The sequence below is a fragment of the Candida albicans genome, chromosome 5, assembly GCF_000182965.3.
Source record: "Candida albicans SC5314 chromosome 5, complete sequence".
Taxonomy (NCBI): domain Eukaryota; kingdom Fungi; phylum Ascomycota; class Pichiomycetes; order Serinales; family Debaryomycetaceae; genus Candida; species Candida albicans.
In genome coordinates this window covers 726044-753624 of record NC_032093.1, presented here as the reverse complement: position 1 = coordinate 753624, position 27581 = coordinate 726044, and the positions used below count along the sequence as shown (strand labels likewise).

General features: G+C 31.2%; 9 protein-coding genes across 9 annotated transcripts, besides 3 other annotated features; 5 read left to right on the top strand and 4 right to left on the bottom strand. All coding sequences in view use genetic code 12, as the record gives it.

The window, feature by feature from the left end:
* Window positions 1–3652: 3652 nt before the first annotated feature.
* PCL1 (Pcl1p) lies at window positions 3653–4774 on the top strand (the record flags this gene model as incomplete). Its single annotated transcript, XM_706938.2, has 1 exon — window positions 3653–4774. The coding sequence occupies one exon, from the start codon at window positions 3653–3655 to the stop codon at window positions 4772–4774; it is 1122 nt and encodes a 373-aa protein (XP_712031.2).
* A 1423-nt stretch (window positions 4775–6197) lies between these two features.
* Window positions 6198–8495, top strand: CAALFM_C503300CA (uncharacterized protein; the record flags this gene model as incomplete). The annotated part of the gene is made up of 1 exon (XM_706939.2): window positions 6198–8495. One exon carries the CDS (start codon window positions 6198–6200, stop codon window positions 8493–8495), a length of 2298 nt encoding a protein of 765 aa, XP_712032.2.
* A 552-nt stretch (window positions 8496–9047) lies between these two features.
* On the top strand, window positions 9048–9335 carry CAALFM_C503290CA (mitochondrial 37S ribosomal protein mS37; the record flags this gene model as incomplete). The annotated part of the gene is made up of 1 exon (XM_019475423.1): window positions 9048–9335. One exon carries the CDS (start codon window positions 9048–9050, stop codon window positions 9333–9335), a length of 288 nt encoding a protein of 95 aa, XP_019330968.1.
* Window positions 9336–9552: 217 nt separating this feature from the next.
* CAM1-1 (Cam1-1p) lies at window positions 9553–10809 on the bottom strand (the record flags this gene model as incomplete). Its single annotated transcript, XM_706940.2, has 1 exon — window positions 9553–10809. The coding sequence occupies one exon, from the start codon at window positions 10807–10809 to the stop codon at window positions 9553–9555; it is 1257 nt and encodes a 418-aa protein (XP_712033.2).
* A 417-nt stretch (window positions 10810–11226) lies between these two features.
* On the bottom strand, window positions 11227–11886 carry TEF4 (Tef4p; the record flags this gene model as incomplete). Its single annotated transcript, XM_706941.1, has 1 exon — window positions 11227–11886. One exon carries the CDS (start codon window positions 11884–11886, stop codon window positions 11227–11229), a length of 660 nt encoding a protein of 219 aa, XP_712034.1.
* Window positions 11887–13464: 1578 nt separating this feature from the next.
* On the top strand, window positions 13465–16746 carry CAALFM_C503260CA (uncharacterized protein; the record flags this gene model as incomplete). Its single annotated transcript, XM_706942.2, has 1 exon — window positions 13465–16746. The coding sequence occupies one exon, from the start codon at window positions 13465–13467 to the stop codon at window positions 16744–16746; it is 3282 nt and encodes a 1093-aa protein (XP_712035.2).
* A 538-nt stretch (window positions 16747–17284) lies between these two features.
* Window positions 17285–18943, bottom strand: RMS1 (ribosomal lysine N-methyltransferase; the record flags this gene model as incomplete). The annotated part of the gene is made up of 1 exon (XM_706943.2): window positions 17285–18943. The coding sequence occupies one exon, from the start codon at window positions 18941–18943 to the stop codon at window positions 17285–17287; it is 1659 nt and encodes a 552-aa protein (XP_712036.2).
* Window positions 18944–20708: 1765 nt separating this feature from the next.
* Window positions 20709–21830, bottom strand: BUB3 (Bub3p; the record flags this gene model as incomplete). The annotated part of the gene is made up of 1 exon (XM_706944.1): window positions 20709–21830. The coding sequence occupies one exon, from the start codon at window positions 21828–21830 to the stop codon at window positions 20709–20711; it is 1122 nt and encodes a 373-aa protein (XP_712037.1).
* A 1190-nt stretch (window positions 21831–23020) lies between these two features.
* Window positions 23021–23453: a repeat region ((RB2-5) Repeat sequence of about 6 kb, part of the Major Repeat Sequence (MRS) on Chromosome 5; MRS units are found on most chromosomes; only partial MRS sequences are present on chromosome 5 in Assembly 21 likely due to assembly error).
* Window positions 23021–27581: part of a repeat region ((MRS-5) Major Repeat Sequence (MRS) on Chromosome 5; MRS units are composed of variable numbers of RPS units flanked by HOK and RB2 sequences; only partial MRS sequences are present on chromosome 5 in Assembly 21 likely due to assembly error) that runs on past the window's edge.
* Window positions 24555–24746: a long terminal repeat ((chi-5b) Long terminal repeat (LTR) associated with the transposon Tca10; about 192 bp long, 11 copies per genome).
* Window positions 25458–27581, top strand: CAALFM_C503210CA (uncharacterized protein; the record flags this gene model as incomplete). Its single annotated transcript, XM_706946.2, has 1 exon — window positions 25458–27581. A coding segment is annotated over one exon (2124 nt), but the record flags the coding sequence as incomplete, so codon positions are not given.

Sequence of the window (27581 nt, the reverse complement as noted above, 5' to 3'; positions counted from 1 at the left end):
ATAATAGTTTATAAAGAGAGTCTAAGTTATTCTTCTTTGGGATAAATTGAATGGTTCTTAGTTAGTGTTGTCATCACATTAATTATTCTTCTTTGGGATGATGATAATAAGGAGGAGAAGGAGGAGTTACAGGAACTACTAACTGCTTCAATACATTTAGTTTATTTTAGACGATAATGAGATTGGTGATGAACTTTTAGATATTAGGACTGATGGTATTTCTAGATTATTTCTTTTCCACGCTCGACGAATGACAAAGGATAAACACGTTTAAAGAAAGATTAACATCTTGTTCCTCCACGACTCAAAAAAAAGGGCGATTCAATTTTGGTTCTTTGATTTTTTATATCCAATTCTGGAACAATTCACGAGAGAGGGAGAGGGGCAATTATGTCTATCGCTGTCATTGTAACAACTGAGAAAATGTTCATGGTGGTATACTGCCGTACACTCTTACGCGTTACAATATAAAACAAAAAACAACAATAAAAGAAATCATGATGTATATTCAAGTACGATTTATCATATATCATACTATATTTCTTAATGATTGATAGCCATCATTTTATAATAATCTAATCTTCTTCGTCTATTTCTGTTATGTCAATTTTTCATAAAGTTTTATACCATATCCAATGACGTAACGGAATAACGATAACAATAACGATAACAGATTAGATGAATAGTCAAGACATAACATGAAATGACAAGAAATGACGCGAAAGGAATATATATCAGGGGTAAAAATAAAAAGTAATTTAAGCAAGGGGGGGGGAATGTTTCAATTTAAGGTTTTTAGTTTTCAGTTTTTAGTCTTTATACGCTTAATCAATTAATAAAAATAGGCAAAGGTAAGATTTATAGAATTGTGTTAAAAAAATAAAAAAAGAATGAATATGTGCATTGGAATGTTAAGAATTGTGGTTATTATCTTTCCAAGTTTTTTGGATGAGTTGTATTAAAGAAATACCTAACAAGTAATGCAAAGTATTGGTGAAGCATTAGATAAGACCTTCTTCTCATTGTTAAGCTATCCATTTATTGGGAAGTCTATAAACAAGCCATAATATCATTTGAATGAAGCTCCTTCTAACATTGCCTCGTTTTTCAATCAATTTTGCAGTTTAAACTATTTTTTTTTGCGTTTGATGCTACCAATGGCAGTACACTCCTTTTAAAATTTTTTTAGACGCGTTTTGAATGAATCAAACAATAAACATCTTCCACACTACTACCACCATCACCACCGCTCCAGAGATTTACAATGTATAATGTATGTACAATTTATAATTTACAAAATCATTTAGATCTTATTTCAATTCTGGAATTACATTAATGCATCTTTTTCTTTTCTTCATGTTACTGGAGAAGCGTTTATTGACTTTTATTTTTCAGATACGTGAATTTACCTTCTAATGGGTATATATATTCCACGTATTTATTTTATTGGCGTTTTATCAATTGAGGCTTTTAAAAATGAACATTTCAAACAACAACAGACCGTGTATATTCGTTATCAGTTAGCAGACAACGTCCTTTTTAACTAAGCCAATTTAAAAGAAGATATTAACAAACTGTCTAAAGAAAACACAAAATATTGTATATAAATTTAGGCGAATGAAAAAAAAAAAAAAGAAGAAAGGGGAAAGAATTATTTAGACAAAGACACTAATATATGATAATGTTCTATTTTCGGGTTAATTATATTACCATCACATGATATGAATCATAAGTATAACCATGACTAAAAATAAATAAATTATATAGAATAGTGAGAAGAAGAAGAAGAAGGAGGAGGAAGAAGTACCAGACCATACTATATATTGATGATAATAACTGATACGTCATAATAATAATAATGAAAAAAACTTCTTTCTATCATTGATAAAAAAAACCTTCTCAGGAGTTAAAAACCTTAATAATATTATTACTTATCACATATACATATACAACATTATCTAGCATGATTCTACATCAAGAGAATATTCTAATAGTTTAACTTTAATAATAACGTTAGCTTAATTCATTTAACAATAGTAGTAAAGAGAGAGAGTAGTCGTTGGGTGAGAATAATAATAATTGCGACACGTGAAAAATTATTATTCTTTGTTTTTTTGATTGGGGTGCACACACACACCCATAATACCAATACGGTAAAAATGAAAAGGAAAAGGAGGGCTGGTGGTGGGCTGGGTGGGTCCAAAAAGTGAAAAAAGTGTGGAGGCGGGAATCTAAAAGAATAAGAACAAAAGAAGAGCAAATAATACCACCACTACTATTACTTCTAATAATAAGAATAAAACTAACAAAGGGGGGAAGTTGGGAAAGTGGTACAATAATAACCGAAAGGCAGAGAAGGAGAATAATCAAGAGATTTTGAGACGTGTTTGGGGCTAGAAGAAAAAAAAAATAATAACAATGAGATTTTATAAGAAAATGTAGTAATAATGTGTGATAAAAGAAAAGTAATGGGTGTTCTGATTGTAGTACTGAAAGAAGAATAAAGTATAGAAATGATAATATTTAAGAGGCGAGATTTAACAAAGAAAAAGGAAAAGAGAAGAAGAAGAAGAAGAAGAAAACAATAAGGAGTTTAATTTAACTCTTTCAAGCAAATGACAAAAGTTTGAGGAGTTGCAAAAATAAAACTAGGTGGGCTGTTTGATAACCAACTGATAAGTAGAATAGGATTGAATAAACTTAGAAGAAGAAAAAGAAAAAGAAAAAGAAAAAGAAGAAGGGGGGGGGGGGKGAAGTAGAGTTGATAAGGAGAGAAACAAATCTAGTACTTAATGTGTAGTAGTAGTAGTAGTAATATTTAACGTGTTTTATGTAAGTTATAAAACTGTTGCAAATGGAAACCCCCTGTTATGTGGAATCTGAATCAATTAAGAAGAAGAAGAAGAAATAGAAAGGGGGCAGGCAAATCAATAATTAAAGAGAAACGCGACACCAAAAAGAAAGCAAATTTGTTTTAAATTTTTTTTTCCCCTTTTTGAAAAATGAGCACTTAAATTATTTTAGATTAAATTAATCACACAAAATTAGAATTAAGACTTACACTCTTAACTGCAAAATCTATTTTAATAACCAAAGACACGCCAAATTACTTTCTTTCTCTCTGTCTCTCTGTCTCCTTTCTTTCTTTCTTTTGTAACTATTAACCTCTTAGTAACTTAACCAACACTAACACTAACTAACACTAACTAACTAACACTAACACTAACTAACACAAATTACAAATAACAATAACCTCCTTTCCTTTTTACTTTTACTCTTTTATTGTTTATTATTGTTTTAAGTTTTTTTTTTTTTTCATTTTTCAGTTTTGTTTTGAATTCATTCCTTTTTTTGATTTCGAGTTCTCCAGAGTCTCCAGAGTCTCCTTTTCTTTTTTTTTTTTGCAATATATAAATCATCATTAATATTCTCTTTGATTTTTTATCAATTTTAATTTTAATATTAATTTCTGATTATTATTATTATTATTATTATAATATATCATACTACTATTGTTACTGTTACTTATCATTATATTATATATCCACTAGTTCTTCATTCATTCCTTCCTTCAATTTTCAACTCATTTCATATTTAGATTTCCCTTATTTTTGCTGCTAACAATTAACTACTACACATCAACATCTTCATTATGGTTTCTTCAATTGATTTACAAGCTTTAAAAGTATTTCTTAATGGTCCAATCACTCATGATATGATCCATAAGATTGTTGTTGCTACTTTACAAGTTATCCCTTGTGAAGACACCAAAAGTAAAACTTATACTTCATCTAATAATACTATTAAACAATTACCTTCATTAATGACATTTTTAACTAAATTAGTGAAATATACTAATGTTTATACTGGTACATTAATGGCAACATTAATTTATTTACAAAAATTGAAATCAAGATTACCTAAAAATGCTCATGGATTACCTTGTACTAGACATAGAATTTTATTGAGTTGTTTAATTTTATCATCTAAATTTCATAATGATTCATCACCCAAAAATAAACATTGGGCTAAATATACCGATGGATTATTTAATGTCAAAGATATTAATTTAATGGAAAGACAATTGATTTTCTTGTTGAATTGGGATTTAAAAGTTACTAATGAAGAAATGTGTCAATCTTTACAAAGCTTTTTGGAACCAATCAAAACTGATATTATTAAACAAGAAAAATTCCAAAAATATCTTCAACAAAAAAATCAAGAAACCAAACAAATGGCCAATGCTGCCGTTGCTGTATCCATTTCTGCTACAACTACTCCTGTCACTTTATCAAGATCAAGTACAAGTACCAGTACAAGTTCACTTGTTTCTTCAGCAAGCAGTTGTTCTGGACGTTCTTCAAGATCTTCATCAATTTCCCCAGATCATTTATCACCAATGCATTATAGCAATACTAACAATAATCATTATCGTCAAGATTCATCAAGTTCTATTTCTTCTATTGGTTCAAATAATTCTCCAAGTAGTGTTTATTCAATAAGTCCAAAACATAATCATAAATCTATTATTGCCAACAATAATAGCCACAACAACAACAATGGTGGTGGTGGTGGTGGTAGTGGTGTTTGTCAAATCATTGATCCAATAATTGAATTGACGGCACAAAAAGAAGAATTAGAATTGAAAAATTTCTTATCAAGAAAATTTGGTACCACCACCACCACCACAACAACAACCACTAGTACTGGTAATAACAATTATGGATATGGTTATCATGCAGCTTATGGTTATAATGTTGCCAATAACTTTTAATGATACCCCTCACACGACTACATTTTTTTTAACGTCAATATTACAAATCCCCTCCCCCCCCCATGAAAGACAATACATATAAAACAACAACACATTCTAAATTGTGACAGTTGTGTTTGTATTTGTCTTAATGATTACGCTCGTTTTTTAGTTCCACAAGTATTTACAAGTATTTACAAGTATTTACAAGTATTACTTTATTTCAATTCTACAATTATCACTTTTTTTTTTCCAAATATTTCTTTTTAGGGTTTATAGATCTTTTTTTCTTTTATTTGTATATATCTAATATTATTAAGTATTATTAGTTACTTGTATCTACAAAAATTTGTAATGACGTGATGTTGTTTGATATTGGGTTATGAACTTGTCAGAAATATGTTATAAATTTGACACCCAATTATTTTTTTTTTTTTTGACGACGATGAAACTAATCAACTCGACTAAAAAAATTCATAGTTTCAGGTAAATAATTTTCAACTTATCGTCTGTTTGAGGTTTAAAATTTGTTAAATTTTGAAACAGGTTATGATTACTATGCGGGGGGGGGGCTACAAACCTACCTGGTTAAAATTTGTTTTATAAACCAACCACATCAACCCCACCAACATAACTAACAAACGTCCTCTCCTACTCTTTATTGTTGTTGTGCCAGACGACTCAAGAAGTATAAGTCTACCATTACCCCCATGTTTGTCGTCTTTTGTAACGTGGTTTGGAAGTGTTATTTAAATTGCCGATAATCGGGAGGAAGAAGAAAAAAAACTTGCACAATAAAAATGCCCACAACTAACCTTCCATCACTTGGTCATCATCAATATATAAAAGAGGTTTAATGTAAGAAAATCCTAGTACAACTACAGTAACAAGTCAAATCTAGAATCCAATGCTTAAAAAAATGATGATAGCTGCAAAAAAAAAAAAAATTTATAGCAACAAAATGCAACTATTTGATTGGAGTGAGGAGGAGGAGGAGTGTTTTTTTTTTACAAAAAACTGGTCGTGCACAAATTTCAAAAACTCCACACTATCAAATCAATCAATCAATCAGCGTAAATTGAGGTCGTGTGTTGTGGTAATAAATTGAATTGAATTGAAATGAAATGAATGAGCATTTTGCTTTTGCCTTTGTTTGTTTGGTGATTTTTTATAGATTTTTTAAAAAAGGGTGTTTGAGTGTGAGTGTGTTGTAAGTGAGTTTCTAATCATTATCATTCTTTTTGCTTTTAATCTGATCTTGATTAGATTAACAACAGTTCATATTCATATTGATTTATTATTGAATCACCTTTTTATATCTATATATACTTATTTATTTATTTAAGAAGATAACTCCCGAGCTATTAGTTTTGGTATATTGCATTTTAAACTCATACATTCAACATCAGCATCATCAGCATCTTCATTATATATACACTTAGTCATGTATGGATTACGATCATCAGTTAAGAATTTATTAAAACATCGGTATTATTACTTGGGTGGTGGTGGTTTCTCTTATAGAATCAATCAACGATCATTTCATCAAAATAGAATTCTACGAAAAGATGAGAAAACTAAAGAATTACTTAAAAATCTTGGATTAAATTTACAAAAAGGTACAATTAATAGATCAAATAAAACCAAAGACAATAACAACAATAAGAGTGGATCATCTGTTAAAAATGAAAAGACAAATGATAATGGGGATGAAAATGAGGGAAATGAGGGAAATGTTACGAGAATAAATGAAAATGATAATGGAGATGATGATAAAACTGATAATCAGTTGGTTAGTACTGTTACAGATATACCACCTGATCCAAACGAAATTGAAACTAAATCAACTAAATCAAATGATAATAATAATAATAATAATAATAGCAATACCATCAAGACAAATTCACATGGGAATAATAACCTGACAGCTTCAAATGGTATTAATAATAAGAAAATATCTTCTGAACCAAACAAGAATAAGAAACTGATGAAACCAACAAAACCTGGGAAATTGGGGAAACCAGGGAAACTAAATAAAATTAAACCATCCAATGTTGATGAAAATATTGTTCATGAACAACTTGAAAATGCTTTTGTTACAGTTGCATTAATGACCAATAAAGAATTTTTAGAACAAATTGCATTAGATGGAAGAAATTTCCCATTCAAACATTTTAAATCAGATTATTTGATTGATCGTCAAGAAATATTACGACAAATACCCGATATGATAAACATTTTTAATAAACAAGATATGAAAAAAATTGAACAAATTTATCAAAATTTATCAAAATTAGATCAAGATAAATCTATGCATTTACAATTTTTAAAACAATCATTTATAGATTATAAAAATGATTTATTATATTTAGATCAATTTTTAAGAGGGATAAATCTGAAATTTAAACAATATCGTCGTGGTGAAGTTCGATATTTTTTCGTTTATCCAACAGTTTTTGAACATGTTCATGATAAAATTTTACATCAATATAATGTTGTTGGATTTGATCGAAGTTTATTTGGAATGCCCTTGGATAAACAATTGGATAAACTTGTTTTACCACGTGAATTTATTCAAGATTTACCACAATTTGATAACATTATTGAATTGAATAAAATTGATGCATCATTAGGATTTAAACTTGTTGAAGAACAACAATTTGGGAAATTGATTGATTCACTTTGGGATCCTCGAATGGTTAAACCTTTGAAAGAATTACAAAAAGAATATAAAGAAAGACTCAATGAACAGAAGAAGGATAAAAATCAGCAACTTGAGAAGCAGTTACAACCACCATTGAAATCTAAAGATGATACTATTAATGGGAAACAACCGGATAAGAAATTTATTGTTATAAAGAAAGGTGGTTATAGACAAATTAAATTAAAAGAATCAAGTTTACAATATAGTCCAGTGATAAGAAGAATTGAAGAAGAAATTGAATTAATGATTAATGATTTAAATAAACAAATTAAAACCACTTTAGAATCAGATAATATTAAAGTATTAATCCCCAATGAAAATGAAAATGAAAATGATAAAAATGATAAAGAAACAATCACCACTTTCACTTCACCTACTGGTTCTCAACCCACCTCACGGATTAAGACTAATTTTTATGAAATTGTATTTAAAAAAAAAATTTATCAAGGTTATTTAGTTTCCGTTGAACGATTAATTCTGAAAAATTTCAATATATTACCAAATTATGCATTATTATATCATAAAATCAATTATCCACCATTAATTAAACGAAAATTATTAAATCATATTTTCAAAATTTTTTTAATTAATATTAATGAAAAATTCAATTATTTACAAAAAATTAAATATTTAACTCAAAGACAACAAATTGAATTTCATAAAAAATTAATTAAACAAATTAAATATATTATAAGATTTAAATTATTAAGATATTTTGATAATAATACTTTGAATCAAACTACAAATTCCCTTAAATTAAATAATCTAAATGTTTTCCACCACGAAGAAGAAGAAGAGGAGGAAAGGTATGATAATAATTTTGATAAGTCAAAACAAAGACAAAGAAAAACGTTTGGTGGAGCTCATGCAGTGATTTTTAATCCATATACTGATAATTGTTTTAAAAGAATTTATTGGATTTCTTCACCATATCCATCATCAATTATAAAACGACAAAATATGAATTTAAAACGTAAATTCACTAAAATAAAATTCAAAACAATTGATGAACGTTATATCACCACTACTATTGCATAAATCGAAACAAATCTTTCAAACTATATATTTATATTTAAAAGTATTTTCAATAAATCGGATAAATTTGGTCAAGATGTTGTTACCGTAGATTTTATAAGGATTGAAATGCATTCCGTAATTAAGCTCTTGAAAGTAATTACTAATCATGTATGCATTGACCTTCATCTGAGGATTCATATATAATTAGATTATTTAACTTGCTGACTCTTACTAAGTTATATTAATAAGTATTTTATACTTGGCTAGAGTAATTAACCAACGTATTGGTGTTCCAAAGTTGGCTCCTCCTTTTTTTTTTCTGTTGGTCGATTATACACTACCATCACCAATTAATTCAATTCCAACTCTCCTTTTCAAAAAAAAAAAAAAACAAATTGAATCTGAAAATTTTTCTAATCCATTAAATAAACCACATAATCAATTAATCTTTTTATATATCTAAATTACCAACATCATCAAGAAGTATAGATTCTATACTTTATTATAACCATATATACCCACTACACATATAATACACCTACCCTCCCCCCTCCCCCCCCCCTCCCCCTAGTAATGCCATTTAAAAAAGTTGGACCACCACCGAAAAATCTTCCACCATTACCAAGATTAAAAGTTCGTAAACCAGTGATTGGTAAATCTACAAATCAATGTTTTGTATTTATGTCATCATTATTGAATTGTTGGGCATCTAATGGTGAAGGAAATCAAATATGTAATGGATTTGAAACCGATTTAAAACAATGTATGGAAACTTTTAAACCACAACAAGAATCTTTATCAACGATAAATTATCATGCTCAAAGATTATATCCTAAATTAAGAGGCAAAGTTCATGATTAAAGAGGGAGATGAGAAAAATTAAATTATTGAATGTATTCACGTGTATATAGATGATTGATAACAATAATAATAATAATATAAAAACCAAGTTTACGGCATATAATGTAATGTAGTAAATCTAATTAATATCTAAACATTAATGATATAATTACATATAAACGTTCTAATGTAAAAATAATTTTAAAAACTTTGAAAATCCCCATTTCTTTTTTTTTGTTTATTTGAAGACTTTACCATCAGCGATTTCTCTCTTTTCACCATTAACAACAACTGGTTCATCCCAAGCAAACATATTGTTAATGAATTTTTTATCATCTTCATTAGATCCATCCAATTTAGTAAATTCATAAGATTCCCAATCTGGAGCAACATCAAAAGCTGGAACATAATCTTGACCTCTAACCAAGAAAGCACCAGTGATACCATTATTGTTGTTTTCACCATAAACAACCATACAACCAAACATATATTTAGTAGAAGCAGATAATCTGTTAAAGAATCCACCAACCAAATTGTTGGACATGAAAGTTAAAGTCAATTCATCATTATATTTATAATCAACTTTCCATAATGACCATTCTTCTGGATCATATTGATTTTTCCAAAACCATGGAATGGCAACTTCTCTAGTTTCTTCATTAGAATAAGTTCTCTTCCATTCATCTAATGGATTCTTTGGTTTACCTAAAGCTTCCAATGGATGTTTTGGTTTTGGAGCAGCAGCTGGTTCTTCAGAAGCAGAAGTAGCAGCAGCAGCAGCAGCTGGAGTTTCCTTTTTCTTTGGAGCAGCAGATTCAGCTTTTGGAGTAGCATCTTTCTTTTTTTCTTTCTTTGGTGGAACAAAAGCTAATTGTTGTTCTGGGAATTTAAGATCTTTAAATTGACCTTGGAAAATTTCATTTTGGGAAACAGTTTTAACCCATCTAGCAATACTTGGATATTTAGTTAAAAATGGTTTACCAAAAACAGTAGCAACAGCACCAATAACAACTTTAACAGCAAATAAATCAGCATAAGAAATTCTTTCACCAACTAAATAAGTGAAATCATGTAATCTTTTTTCTAAAATTTCACCAATAGTGTTAAAAATTTTCAAATTTTCATCAACTTCTTTTTTATTATATGGGAATCTACCATTTAATCTGAAATAAGCTGCAGCCCAAGAAATAACACCTTCTTGATTCAATAAAGAAACATATTTAATAATATTAGCATATTCTTGATTGTTTTTACCTAATAATTTTTGATTTGGAATTAATGATAAAAAATAATTGGCAATAGCAATGGTTTCAGTTAATTGGAAACCTTTAGCACCAACAAAAGCTGGAGTTTTACCTAATGGGAATTTCTTGATGAAAGATTCAGATTGAGTATTAGCATCGATTTTAATGTCTAATTTGAAATATTTAATAAGATCAACTAAAATTGAAGATCTTGGAGAAATCTCCATAATATATAAAGTGCCTTGAGACATGGTTGTGGTGAAGGTAATGATGATGATAATGGAAAAAGAAGAAAGTGAAAAATTTCCAAACAAGAAAATTTTTTTTTTTTGTTCCTTTCCTTTCCTTTCCTTTGCGTTTGGTTAAGAGATTTGTGAAAGATTTCTCAACATCCATCCATCAATCGATCATTAAATAAATTTCCTTTTTCATTTGGGCACGATGTCGTTAAAAATTGTTTTCCCGAATTAGCTGCGAAAAAAAAAGGGGAGAACATCAAAGTCCGAACAACAAACAATAATAAAACCTTAATTGTCTTCTTTGACCATTGAATTAGAGAATTCATTAGCAATTATACAAATTGATTCAATGTAGAATTCTAATTCACTGTAAACAGTTATTTTATTTTGGAAATTTGTTAACATTAATATATAATAACTAACTACCAATCAATCTTCTGAACCAGGATAAGTCAATTGCTGTTGAGGAAACTTTATATCTTTATATTGACCTCTGAAAAATTCATTATCAGATGCTCTTTTAAACCATTTAGCAAAATTGGGATATTTTGTCAAATATGGCTCACCTAACAATGTATATAAAGCAATTCCAAATAATTTAACACCATATAAATCAGCATAAGAAATCTTGTCCCCAACTAAATAGCCACTAATCCTATCATTAGCTAATCTATTATCAAGAATTTGGCCAATAATATCTAACGTGATCAAATTCTCATCAATAATTTCTTTATTATAAGGTAATCTTCCTGATAATCTGAAAAAGGCACCAACCCAAGACATAGCACCTTCTTGATTCAACATTGAAAGAAATCTAATTATACTAGCAAATTCTTGATCATTATCACCTAATAAATCATGATTAGGAATCATTGATAAAAAATAAATACCAATGGCTATTGTTTCAGTTAATTGGAATCCATCATTACCTATAAATGTTGGAGTTTTACGTAATGGGAATAGTTTAATAAATGATTCCGATTCAGTATCAGTAGAGATTTCAATATCTAATTTATAATATTTGATAAGATCAGTTAAAATAGAAGATCTTGGTGAAAGTTTTAATACATATAAAATACCTTGAGACATGATTGAAAAATGGCAACAACTGAAAAAAAATTAAACACACTTCTATTCTATCGGGGGTTTGTAAAAATAAGATGTTCTTTTTAATTTGGGTAATCACAATTTGAAAAACAGAGACTTAGCAGGTTGGTTTTATACTATTCAAATTCAAAAAAGGGATAACAAACTTAATATTTTGGGTTTTGATAAAAACGTGGTTATTAATAATATCTTTGAACTCCACTTTTTTGCCATTAAGAAGATCATATGTGAAGTGAAGTTAGAATTATTCTCCTCTTCCTCTTTAGTTGTATAATATCCATCGTATAGCACTCTGGATTTTTGCTCAATAAAAGTATCTTGAATCTCGTAAAATAATTGGAGAGGCACAGGTACACCGAGGTGTTTCAAACAGAGAAATAACAAAAATAATTAATCAAAAAATGGTATGAAAGTGCGGCGGTGTTAACCCACGCCTTCAACCAGAACCGAACAGACGAGAAAATCTCCTATATATATTTTCTCGTTCACAAGGTCAAAGGCGATTACCCACCACCCCTTACTCCGTAGAAAGTAAGTAACACCGGTAGGCGTAAATGCCTAGCACGATCACGTGACCACAGCGGTCTTGGCAGTGGTATACAAACCAACTTACATAAAACCTACTTCTTGCAAGTCGTGCATCAAGTAGAAATCGAACAATAATAATCATATTTACACTACTTTTGACAATCGGAGATATCAATAAACCCGGAGTAAATAAACTACTACTTACGAATATGAGACTAAACGTGTCTCTAAAATAATTCCTTATAGACTAGTTATCTGTATCAGAATAATAATAATACACATGGTTGTTTTCTATATAGTAATGATATCTGACATACATGAAGATCACCTCGGATCAACGAGTTCCTTATATTGTTTCGCTTATAACTCCTTACATAACCACCCAATTAATTAATTTCTCCGCCCTCCAAAGTTTTTCAAGTGAATAACTTAGCTATAACTATAAAAGCTAAAATTCAACTACAAAATAAACTCTACTAAAATTATAATAGATTGAGGGTTTTCTTCCAAATATCGTTTTAGCTTCCACAACATCACTTGAATATCCTGTTCCAACTATCTCCATTTGAAATCGCCGTAAACACACATATGCTCTTATTCTTTCCTTGAAAAAGTGAATACCATCTAGTGCTGGTGCGGATTATCGAGATTAGTTGCCCTCTTTCTTTTTCCGGGTCGTGTCCCTTACATTACTCCCTTTATTTACTTGTTTATTTATTAGTGTAGTGTAGTGTGTCTGTTTCATTTTTTTCTTTTTTTCGGTGGTGGTGGTTAAACAATGTCTTCTTTCTTCTTCTTCTTTAATGGGTGAGTTGCCATTTTCATTTTCATTTGAAATTAAATTATCCCTTCTTACTTTCAACCTTCTTTCTTCTTTCTTGTTTATAATCTTAACTTAATTCTTTCATTAAAGCTTATTTCATTCATTAATATTACTATTACCACTGGTGTTGCCATTTTTTATTACTTTTATAACCATTCATCATCGACTCACAGTCTATCTAATCTCGGCTAAACATCTAACAAAAAAAAATGTACACCTCAGGTTCAGCACTATCACTACTACTACTAACATGTTTCATTCAGCCCACTTATTCAACGTTTGTGGGTACTCAGAATTGTAATTCTGATATAATAGACTGCAAACTACGACTACTTATTACTGATGTTGCCCTAGATAAGGAAAAGAAGAAACTAAAATTTTTCATAAATTCTCAAGTAGCCAATTTTGATCCAAATTCAACCGATGACGACACCAGTATAATAATTAATGATGTGAATACTACAACTAATAAATACACTACTTTACATGTTGAAATTGGATTTATGGATAAAATAATTGTTAAAGAGAATGTTCGATTCTGCGACATGATTGCCGTCAAAAATACAACGGCTTTCCAATCCAGTCCCCGTTTTATTCATGATACTGCTAATAATAATAATTTTACTAAAATTCCTCATACGAACAAGAATTATGAATCTTTTGAGTTGTTATCAGCTGTGCTCAAGACACCAAACAACCCAGAAGATGATGATGGTTTAAGTACCAAGCCACCATTATCATTTCAGGACCATGTTTTTAACCATACATTGGCAACAAGTAATACTACAGTTGATAGAATTTTCAGTAATTCCACTGGTCATTTAGTTCAATGTCCATTGTATTACAATGACTCGATTGTATTATATTACGAAGTTGATGTCAATGACCACTTTCATAAGTTGGGGTCGTACAGTGTCCTATTTAAGGTCATTTCCAATGAAGAGGATTCTAAAGTTATTGGTTGCAGTAAAGCTTATGTGACTCCAGTGCAACCAAAAGTGATTAGTAATGTCGTTGCGTATGGTGTGTTGGTATTATTAATGGTGACATTATTATTGAATGTTATTACCCTAATGTATTCAACATACCAGGAATCGTCAAATCCATTTTTGTTCAAAGCATCGGCTATTTGTAATGAAGAATTGTTGAAACAAGTAGATACAACATTACCGGGTATTTTCACGTATTTACAGTATGCTCTTTTTATGGGAGGTTTAGACTTGGCATATCCAGGGTTCTTCCAACCAATACTTGGTCAAATCAAATGGTGTGCATTGATTGGGTTCTCCCCTGTTTTCAAGAATGAACATCATTCATATAACCATAGTGACAATGTTTATTACACTTTAGAAACTGGGGGTTTACCAAACTTAACTAGGTATATTTCAAATGACCTTATAATTAATAATTGGGCCAACTTTATAGTGACATTCATTGTTGTAATAGTTATGCACGTTGTCCTGAGTCAACTTTTCATAATGTCGAAATTATTATTGGACAAGCTTGACTTGGGGAATTCCCGTTCTAAGAAGCTGTTTGTGAGAGGCGGTGATTTTAATGGGTTTTCAATTTTTTCTAAAAAAAATTTTTATCTTATTTTAGGACAAGTTTTGCATTTGTTCTTATTAGTATTTGCCATGCCCTTTCTAATTTTATCATCTTTCCAATTTTTAGCAGCCAGTGATATTCTGGGGAAACGTCGTTTTGGTACAAATTATGCTCAATTGCGGGAAGATGCTTATTCGATGGTCGTCCCGTATAATGAATTGTGTATCCCATCCAGTATTTTCTCCTTTGCCACTAAAATAGGCGATGGGAGCGAATACTCGCCATCAAAGTACCCTCCAATTTTTGATTCCGGACATATGAGGCATAATACTGAAAGGCGAAATTATGTATCTTCACAGTTGTCTCAAGATAGAATGTATTTACACCCTAATGATAATGCCACACTATTTCATAACACGCACCATATTGGTAATTATACTCAAAAAGTGGATCCCAGTTATATGAGAATATCAGAACCTTGTTTAGTCTTTTCAGGGATTTTGCTTGCTTTATGGGTCATTTTATGTTTATATTTTGCTTTCCATTATTTGGTATCGATAAAACGATATTTTCGAATCAAGCAATCATCTAATATTTCTCGATTATATACATCATTGAGAACAATTTTGATTTGGGGCTATTTATATGTTGAATATAGACCAGAACGAGTCGAATATGCTCTTTATGAGTTTTTCACGATGTTTTTCAAACTGATGGTAATAGGGTTATTACAACGTCATGGTATTGCTCAAGTTGTATGTTTGACATTAATTTCAATATTGGATTTGATAGTATTATTTACAATCCATCCTCATTATGTGAAAATATCGTGGTGGTCACTGAAATTGATGTTTCCCGTTGCTAGATTTTTGACTGCCGTTTTGTGTATTGCATTCATTCGTGATTTAGAATTAAGTGTGACGTCAAAACTTTATGTTGCTTATGCACAGTTGTTAATTCATACCATTGTTGGGATTTTGTTTTGTATACAGTTGTTTTATTGGTTTACCAGAACAATGATTTCTATTTTCCAAAATCTGAAAAATAATCAAACAAACAATGACGATGTAAACCAACTGTTGACAGTTTACGATAGTCTTGATGATTTCCAACAACAATTTGACTACAAACCATTGCAACCTTTACCAACGTATCAAATATATTCTGCGGCTACAGCAATAACAACAACACCGTTATCAATAATTGATCAAATGGAAAATCCATTCATTTTTGGACAAAGTAGTGGTAGTTGTATTATGAAGCAAAACGGGGCACGTAATAAAACGAACGCAGGTAAGGCCAATAAAGATAAAGATGAAATGGAACAACAAGAAGAGGAAGAGTATTTGGATGCTAATTATTATTATAGAAGCAGAAGTGAACAAGTTTCGAAAAATATTGTTGATCATGAATTACAGACTCATTCATCTAATAATAGTGATGTAACTAGTTTTGAACAACTACAATATGAATCAAATATGAGAAAATTAAAGAACGATTATAAAGTACGTGAAGGAGATTATATTTATCGGAAATATTTCACTGATGATTCAATAGATCCTGAAATTAAAGAACTTTGGGAAAGCAGAAAGAATAATAACAACAAGATGGTGATAGAGAAAGTACAACAGCAAAAGCAACAAAAACAGAAACAGAAACGACAGCAAGTGTATCATGGTCAAAGTACTCATGACTCTCTGCGTATATCTAATTCAATTATTGATAAAGTCAAACATGTTTTCCATAATAATACTAATAGAAGACATACACGGAAAACAGGAGCAAATCAAAATGCTGTTGAATTACAAAGATTTGAAGTCGATAGACCGAAGAAATTGATTGTTAAAACAGTGGATCAAATAAAACAAGAACAACAGAAACAAAAAGATGATTTGTTACTGAATAATACAACTAAATCATTATCAACTCTGCATTTAATCTAATTTTAATTCTATTTTTTTTTTATTATTGGTTAATTATTTTTATCGGATTTATAAATATGATAAATGATTTTAGTTCTTTCAAATAATATTTTTATAATAATTTTAATACATTTAGTTTATATATACTATAATGATTTTCCTAAAAAAGAATACGTTATGGTGAATAACTTCCGATTTTTGATTGTATTCACCAAAGGTAAGAAGTTATAGTCATCCAGATTCTGTCAGATAAGTCCTAATCCCTCTTATCTAAAACTTCACTGTCATTGAACCAGCCAGAAGCTCTCATAAGCAATTGTTATACCCAAACGAAATCTTCTAGGACAGATTAGACTGGTTTTTTTTTTATTTTTTTGTGTTTCATCGATAATGAAAAAGATGGATTCTATGCAACAATATTTACTCTTGAAGATATTTCTTTGAATTTCAATCTATTTGATTCATAGAATAGCATGCATTTATAACTTAGTTCTACTTCCATATTGCAATTTGGAAAATGACAGTATATCACTATATATTTACAATATATAAACTCTACCTAATTCTTTGATTTTTTATTATTAGTTTCACTAACTCCATTTGTATCATTATTTCTTTTCTTCAAAATATTTTTATTTAATTTAACATCATTGATTATTTTAAAATCTTTAATTGTTGAACTACATTTTTCTAATGATTGATATTCTGATTTCAATACCACCTCAGCCATATAGATTCTAATGGAATTAATAGTTTCATCTTCACTATTAGCAGCAGCAACATTACCATTGAATGGTTGTTTGGCAATGTCAGGATATTGACTCATTCTAGCATTTATTATCGATTGATAAATTTCAAAACATTTTGAGGTGATTTTCTTCAGTTCAATTAATTGATAAATTTTATTAAAGATTCTATTGATTAAATTTTGATCGATTTCAAATTCCTTTTTCTTGTCGGTGTCTTTTTCTTGTTGTTGTTGTTGTTCATATTGATAAACTACTAATATTGTGGACAATACCTGTATTAAGAATACTAATTCAATTATAACATCTCCAGAATTGAAACAATCATAAGAATCCAAAATCAATTCTTCAGCTTCATCTTCTTCTAATCCATCCTGTTCAATTGATTTTTTGATTTGTAATTGATTGATGAGTTGTAACAATTCATCAAACTTTTGTTTTGTCATGAATGTATCGCCATTAGATTTGTTTTTATTTGTAGATAATTTGTTGAATTGATCAATGAAAACTGATTTTATCGTTGATAATGGGATTTCACCAAAATCATATTTGGACCCATTCAATTCCACATATCCATATCGTCTTAGAAGTTCCAGGTTTGGATGGTCGGAATAAGTATTGTATACTTGTTCACCTTTTGCAATTGGTTTTATACAAGTCATGATTAATTGATCAGTAGAATATATCAAGATTGCATTATTTAAATGAGTGTCAGCATTCAAAGTGTCAGCAAATGGAACCATCGATTTATAATATTCATTATCTTCCTCTTCATCGTCATCGTCATCTTCTTTGTCTTCGTCTTCTTCCTCATCTTCTTCGTCATTGCCTTTCTCGTTCGTTCCATTTTTAGTCATCTTTTTGGACTTGGGTACTTCAACATCAAATGAATATGACATAATTATAGTGGCAACTTTATTATATTCTTCAAATGTCAAGGGACTAGACTTAAATTCTTCAACCCCTGACAAATCTTGGTTTATAATCGATATAATTTGGTTATACATATTCAAATTATTCTCTTTACCAATCCGATCTAATATACATGAGGGTTGTAAATGATTTAACTCTTCATCATTCCAGTAAATTAATTGATTAAATTGATCGGGCAAAATATTCAAATATTCATACCAAAAACTTCTATTATGGTTATCATTATTATCACTGGGGTTAAATTTAAATTTTATTTCAAAACCCAATACAATGATTAATCCGATCCATTGATCTAATACTCTTAATTTTTTCAAAACCAGGGGATACAGTTTAATCAATGAGTTATTATCAATATTTAATACAATAGAACGTGGCAATTTAAATATCATTTCATCAGGGTTAATGTCTTCCAAAGCAATTATTCCTCGACCTTGATTGGTATCACAATAATCGTGAATTGCTATTTTAGGGGAAATTTCAACGTTGTTTTTGATCAACCAATCTTGAAATAATTTTGATTTCTCATTGAATTCATCCATGATGTATGTTCGTGGGGATCTATTAATCTAAGTCTGTGTAAGTATGAATAACTCTTGGGAGAGATTATTGAGTTAATGTGTAATTAAAAGATGGATGAGATGTGCAAAAAAAAGAAGAAAAAAAAAATCGAAAAGAAATTTTTTTTTCTCCGAAAACTCTTTTTTTAAGCGGCTGCGTTATTTAGTGTAAATTAAGGGGCGTTTTCTAAATCTTGTTGATGTATGCCTATAATTCTTGTGAAGCGACTTCAAATAATGGAAAAGTTGATTTGTTTCACCCTAGTTTGTGACAATAGTTGCTTATCAAACAAAGAATATAACAGTGACCAATCTATCGAGGAACGAAAGAAAGAAAGTTAAAGAGTATTCGTTTTCTTTTTGAAATCTATTTTGGAAAACCTTACGACTTCTTTTAGCCTATTTATATGGTTTATCAGTTCTTCTTCATCTTTACTATTAATTAAAGTTTAAAATTGTGGAAACAAGAAATTAAACTTGGTGAAATTGTAACCACTGCCTCGTTATGAGAGATCATTAATAACAATCACAACTTTTCAATCATCGTCATCGTCATCATCATCTATTGAATGATCTCCAGTATAAGTTGATTGAGACATACTTCCGTAGACCAAATTTCATAAATGGAACTAGTTTTTCGGAAATGTAACTCACATAATTTTGGCAAACAACCAGACGATGATATCAAATAATACTTTGTATTGCTTGGTTTGCCATTTTTCCATATTTCAATTAATCCTAGTAGATAATTTTACCGTACTGAATCCATTGGACACAAAGTTTGTATTTGAGAGAGAAAAAGGAACGAGGAGATAGTGTATTGATCCAGTTTGAAAGCAATAAAATGAAGAGGTCAAAATTGAATCGCAACTCTTGAAATTTAGTTTGGTGGGAAAAAATCGCTAGTTCTTGCCATTTGATAAAGCTAGTTCTACAATGCCTTTGTTACTAAATGTGCTGAAATGCCTTTAATGGGTACGTATATCCACGAGTAATTTTAAAAACAACCCATACCCTGTCCAGCACTGAACCTCGTCCACATCTAATTGGAGTTTAGTAATTGAAAGTTCTGATCTTTGACCGAGGCATTTTTTTTTGCAGACAAATCAAGAAACAAAAATAAATGGAAACTTTTGTTGAGCTACCATCAAAGTATTCTGTGTCTTCGGGTAAGACCGTTTAGCGGAATTGTAAGAGTTATAGTTCTTATAGCTTATGGACAATCTCTTTAAATTTATGCTCTTATGAAACTACACACGAAACAATAAAAACGTATCTATACAGAAAGCAACTCAAAAGGATCTCTTACTAACATAAAATACTCATAACCAACAACAATAACAATTGAAAAAGAAATACTTCAAACTTTAATTTGGCTTAAGCAGTTTTAAGCTTTTCTCTTGGTAATTGGTTTTGTCATTTAATTATGGTTTATGACCACTAGCAATTAATTAATACGCATACTCATTTATCACTGTCGGAAATATGGTCAAACTCAATAATCTCGGAAAAATGAACAAAATCTGCAACTATACCCTGAATTGATTATTTATTCAAATAAACTTTAAATCCATATTGTCTTTTAAAAGAAAAGGCCGATTTTCTATCTTTTTTTTTTGGTATACCTCGGTTCTTGCGGATTTCGCCGAAAGCTAAAACACTCATAACACTTTAATAACAGGAATCATGGAAATTGATGAACAGACAATCATAGTAGTTACACTAAGAATAAAACCAAAGAGGCAATCTATGACTTTGGTTTACATTCATTTTCTGCCAATTGTTTAACATATACACGACTAGGAGTTTTGGAATTTTCACTTTCACTTAATCTACGTCTTCGTTTATAATTATCATCACTAGTAGCCACTACCATTAAATTATCTTGACGATTGATTTTCAATTTAACGATACTTTCCGGTTCATTTTCCGCTGATAAAAATCTTGGATATTGTCTCATTCGTTTCCTCTTTTTACAATCCCATAAACATACATACCCATCAGATCCTGCCGTAAATAAAGTTCCATATTTATGATTAAAGTCCAAGGAGTTTACCGGATACACTAAATCACCTGCTGATTCAGGGTTAGGATCAGGGTGACGATGGCATTTGAATGTAAATCGATTTTGTAATTGAAATTGAGGATCAGGATTGAAATATTCCATTGATACACGACCGTCAATAGTAGACAAAGCAAATCCTTGATTATCCGGGAAAGTTTTCAAATCTTTAATTTGATATTTTAATCCAACTTGTCTTGTTTCCAATGGATGGTGTAAATTCTTGAAATCATAAATTTCAATGATATTATTTTGTAAACCCAATATCAAATATTGATCGCTGGTGTCCATAGTGAATATTTTCCGTTGATTATGGAAAGTTTGTGGACTTAATTTCTGTTGTTGTCTTTGAGACTGACGGGTATCAATAAGTTGCAATTTACCATTGAATGATGAAGCGACAATGCTACTACTATTTTGCCCACTAATATTGACATTTTTTAAATTATTGATCCCGCTATCAATTTCATTATTGTCATCAACGGCATCACCAATATTATCGCCTAATTTACCATTTTCAAAATCCAATTCTCGTATTGATCCATCCAACAATCCAACAAGAGGTGACACGTTCTGTTTGTTGTCATATAATAAACATAATGGAATGTCCGGAGTAGTAAATGTATTGATTGGTTGTAAATGTGGGGGTTGATGTTCATGGAGTAACGAATCACATGAAAATAGTAAAATCTCACTATTCCAATTGCTTACCAATAACCGATGTTGATCAGTATTGTCCATAAAACATACATCTGAAATTATATCTAGATTCTTCGGAGTTTGTAATTCAACAAATGGAGTAGTCATGATGCTGTTACTGTAATTGAAGGAAAGCAATCAAATTTGTAGATATATATAATGAATTTATATTGAAAGAATGGATTGTTAGATGAATAATCAATTATTAAAACAGTTAGCTTGATAAAGGGATAAATAATGAGAATGATGAGGCGAGATTGGTCAGTTTATAGGTCACCCATTTTTTTTTTCTCTTTTTAATTCTGGTTTTGGTTTTTATTGTGTGTGTGTGTATATATTCTCGCCAATTTTCAAAGTTTTTGTGACCAGAAACAAGACATGGGGTGGTGGTGGATGGCGCCATTTATGAGAAAAAATGGCACAAACTATTTGAATCCTCGGCCAATTCGGGGTTCATTCATTTATTCAATTGAATTTGCATGTAAGATATTTATTTGGCACGTGACTTGCTTATCTATTTATTAACCCTATTAAGCGCTAAGTAAGGGAATTGGCTATCGATGTATATACTCATGTCCCGTTACTATTACAAATTACACAAGCGCCTGAGTTTGAGAAAATGCAACCCCTTTTTTAATTAACCTGTACATGATTTGGAACTGGGGCAACAGTTGTCCCTTCTCCCTGTACTTGAAATAGCTTTTGCTCCGACCCTATAACTGAATTTTGCACTTACCATAGTGGTTGTAGGCCAGTCCTGAGACCTATGTTGCCCTCTGTCTCTGGTCAGATATACTAAAACAAGTACACCTTCCCAACACAACAAAGCAGCTAAACTGGCTTTGGAAACAATATTGGCCTTGTTCCTTGTACCAACCCTAGCCCTAACTGGGACACATCATTGACAGTGACAATTCAACTAGTCTTGCGACCAAATTGAAAGCCGGCCTGCCATGCACTCTGGCTGGTTAGCCAGAAGTTGTATTGGCCTCAGAACTGGGTGAGACACCAGGACCAATCATGTCGCCAGTGGTGAACCTGAGCACAGTCAATACAATTGACCACTACCCAACACCCTTGAGCCTCTTGTAGGGTGGACCAGAGTACTAGGCCCTGGCTTCTGGTATTGTTACCAGGATAGCCATACTGTGGGCTTTGGCTTTAGACCCTGCTCTGGGATTGGCCATTTCCCTTGAGCTTAGGGACGTCAGCCATTGACCCTGGCCCTGACCCTGGCTCTGGCTCTGGCTCTGGCTCTGGCTCTGGCTCTGGCTCTGGCTCTGGCTCTGGCTCTGGCTCTGGCCCAAGCTTGATCTCAGCCCCAGCCCTTGTTCCCGCCAGCCCAGATTTTCTGGCCAAGGGTGGCAGTAGACCAGTCCCCAGGATGTAAGTTGGTACTAGAGAATGGTACAAGCGTTGGCAACCGGCACAACCGTATCCCAGGATCGGATAAACCGTCCCAGCGGTGGCTCTCGTACCCCCACTTTGCACCTAGCACCCTGCTTAGGAGAGATGCGCTGCACTATGAGAAGAGTTTCGAATCCGTGGATCTCCAACTACGTCTTCCTCGGACCTACTCCTTCCTCCCAATAGTACCATTCATAACATCGTATCTCCTATCCCCCAGAACATACTATCCTATACAAAATACATAGACAATACAATATATAACTATATCTATAAGTCTAATATAGCTTAACTATTTTATAATGATAACCGTGTACTAATACATTTGATATTGGGCGGGAAGGACTGATCAACTTARCACTGTAGCATTTGCATCATGATGGTAATAGCAGCAACAATAATTGTGTCTTGAGCGGGTGAACTAAYACTGATAGAAACACCTTTCCATTTGTGTTTGTAATGATAGCGGCTACAACAACAATATTACTTCCTAGCGGCAACTAAAAGTAACGACAATCCCAAAACCAACCATTTTATATRAGCAATTAACAATAGCAGCTATCAACTGAAATATGGCAGGAGAAGTGATATTAAAGATTATTATCCAGTTCAGCTAATTCATATCAGCGGCAATATATGAATCATCATCTTTGTAATTTATTTCAACAACGTCTATTATTCTGAATGTATTCTGGTTGAAGGAAAGGGATGTATATCAATGAGGTTTTGGTTTTATTATGATAACAAGTAAAACAAGTTTAACATAATCGTTTTTATGTAGATAATAATTAAAATTGAAAGAAGAAAGAAAAAGTGAAGAAGARATGATAAATTTTTTTTGGATGCAAAAATAATTTGGGTCTATTTATATAGCGTTAGAAAAACACACACATACAAACTATTYTGTGATTGTGTCAACTAGTGCAAATTTGCCGCCAACTAAGTGTTTAGCGTTTGTGTGGGATGACAGCGTCTAAAATCACAACAATTACTCTATTCTTTTTAATCACCCAATAGAAGCAGGTGAATCACTGTATATATACGTACAATCAKATACCGCAAATTGAAAATAAATGACAAGTGTATATCTAAGAAGAGAATGTATTAGAATGTCCTTAATGWTGTTTATCTTTGGCGAGAAAGTCATTGTTTGTGTTAATTATCTCTGCGATACTACGTACAATCTAACAACATTCCAATTGTAATAAAGRAACAGCAAATATAAGAGAACAACGTACAAACTAAWCATTATAAAGTGGGAACAACYTTGAGCAACAGTTTGGGAGTTTAAAAAAAATTGAAATCATTTCTTGTTTTCAAATTCAAACTCCTATAAGTAATAAGYTTTTTAAACTTAATATAATACTGCTGGTATTCTAGAAATACCCTATATAAGTAGACATATTAATCCTGTTTGATTAWTCTTGTAAGGTAACACGTACTATATCAATGTTATCCAGCGGGCACTACTCTTTCGTAATCGGACTATCGCCACGCCACTAAGACTCGGGTATAAATACCATCCTTGACGCCCTTGTCGTCGACTACTACTTCTATAAGTATTCTATATACACCAGAGCAAAAATACACGTTATTCAACATTGCATAGCTCTCACAATTTTAAGCCAAAAAATCAAAAAAAAAAACCCTCGTTAAAAATTGTTTCAGGGGATCAAATYAATTCGACGCGTCTTGGTTATCACACGAAAATCCAAAAATTAATTTTCGTGTAATTGACCACTATAAAAATATTRAAATCTTTCCTTTGTTTTTTTTTTTTTCAGTTCCACCATTCAACGCTTTTCCTTTAAACAAGCATTGCTTATGGCTTTTTTTTAGCTAATAGAATAATTGTTGATTATCTGACTGTKATTAATTGAATTACAAAATATCCTTTTTTTTTCAATTTGAAATAGTAAGAAACCCTCCAAAATGGAAGTTGCAGAAGAATATTTTCCTTGCTTGGTTCTGAAGTTTTTCTTCACTGAMGAARTTTGGAAGCATTTGAAAATGTATCCAGACTACGAACGATTGATAGAGAACCCTWAATCAAATCGTGGATTTTTCAATACAGTCACCGATTCTGAATACGACAAAAAATGGGATATTAGAAATTACCTTTCATCTGGTTTCCCTGATTCTAGAATTGCCCATGATGAAGATATTCACGCTACTGTTCGAATCCAAAAATTCTTCCATCCACATACTTTACCAAATGATCTTGACGGAGATCTGTGGCATCTGGTCAAGGATAACAAAGAAGCTCTTGATAGTTTTCTTGATTATGTGCAACAGTTTYAGGATTACACCATAGAAGTTAAGAATAAAATGTACACATACTATCGGTGTAACTACTCGCATACAAATAGTGGTGTTTCAACTAAAAAAGCCGATTGCAAACATAAAATTACARTACAAACRCTTAAATCGGGGAAGTATAAAATCATGTGGTATTTGAGGCACAACCACTTGATTGATCCAATAAGATTAGCAATGCTGCCAAAACAACCATTGCCTACCATTCTTCCYTGGCCAGGATTAGAAATACCAAAAACACCGATGATCGAACTTGCACTTGAAAATAACAAATATAAATTCGCYGACAGAGCATCCAACAAAAAAAGTGAGGCAAATTTTGATCCAGATGTGCTTRAGACTTTAAAAAATGTGTTATTCAATGTTAAGCGCAGGCATGAATTTGCTGTGTTCAAAAARCGTTCAACAAACTCTGAGAATAGTAAATTTTGTGATGTGGGAAATTCTACATTGRATCCTGAATCTATGTGGTATTTTGGTATTATTCATTTATCTGATATCGAACGCATTCAAAATACACAAATTGTTTTTCTAGGYTGCACCACTATTTTGAGTGAAGGGTTATATAACGACAATGTTAAGTTGTATAGTTTTTTCACCAAAAATGTTATAACCGGGGATGGGATATCAATAGGATATTTAATGACCAACACAGATTCTCATGAACCRWTAGCATCTTTTTTGAGATGTTTTGTTGAAAGGGGAATACAAATCAARAGGTTTGTTACTGATTATTCGCTTAAAATAGTGCAAGCTATCAATGAAGGGTATAATGTTGGGATGCCAAACCAAAGTCAGAATTTCAATGCTCTTATTACATTCTCCACCCCACAAATTTTCGAAGCGTTTGATTATCAAATTATATCACTTATAAAAAACACACTCACAAATGATAATTATATTCCAGATAATTACGAGGATTACATATTACAAAAAAATTTTGGTGGTTTTTTTTTCCATTCAAACCAATTATCAAAAGGAGTAACMAAGGAGCAAGTACTTTGTAATCAGGATATTGCTCGTAATTATTTGACTCGACTCAAACACAAGAAAACTATTGAAGAAGCTCGTGAACTTTTGGGAGAGATTGAAAACAAATTTAAACAATATCCGGAGTTTATAGAATGTACCAAGAAACATTTTTTGGAATCTGGTCTATATTGGTTAGATTGTTATCTCGGTAGACATAGAGCAATGTCTAATAATTATCTTGATGATTTCAACCGAGATTTGAGATTCAATCATTTCAAACAGGGAAGAAGATATAGTCCAGATAAGATCATAACGTTGATGGTTCTGTGGTTTTCAAGAATTTTTAATCGGTCATATCCCTCACTTAGGCCTGTACCACGGGAGAGACATATTGACGATGCAGAAAAAGATTCAAAACGTTTAGCCGGTTATATCCCAGCAAACCAAATACCTGAAATGGTTATTGTTTCTCCTAGTTGCATTAGTGTTAAATCATTCAATGGACCAAATTTTTACAATATTTATTGTGATGGACGTGGAGTTTATTACTGTCAATGTCCATTCAACAGTTTTTCAATGGATTATTGCAAACACATTTACTTGTATAAACGTTATCAAAAATTGAAAGAAGAGGGAGCTATTATTGTCCAACAACCAAGTATTGCAACTAATATTCATCTGAATGCTACTCCTTTGGTTGAAGGTAGAAGTGATCCAGCCAATTCAGTCCAAAATAGTATTCCAAGACCATTGACCGGTRATGTAGAATCTGGTGCATCACTGCTGGCCGATGACGAAAATGATGTTGTTTTTGTWAAGGAAAGAACGATTCCTGAATCATCCAAGAGTGAAGAAAGTGAAATCATACAGGGGGTTTATAGTGAGAAGGTTGCTAGAAATATCCAGCAATGGGAAGAGAATAATAATAGTCTTGATGCGGAGGTCAAAAAATCCGAGGATAGGTTGAAAATTCAAAGGGAAAAGTATGAAAAACAGATCAAATATGCTTTGAAACAAATGGAATTAGCTAGAAAAGAAGAACGGGAGTATCAACTCCAATTTGCAGAAAATCATAAGATTCGAAAGAAACGTGATACGGCAAGAATAAAAACTAAAGAGCATAAGCAAAACGTTGGAGAAAATACAAAAAATAGAGGAAATGAT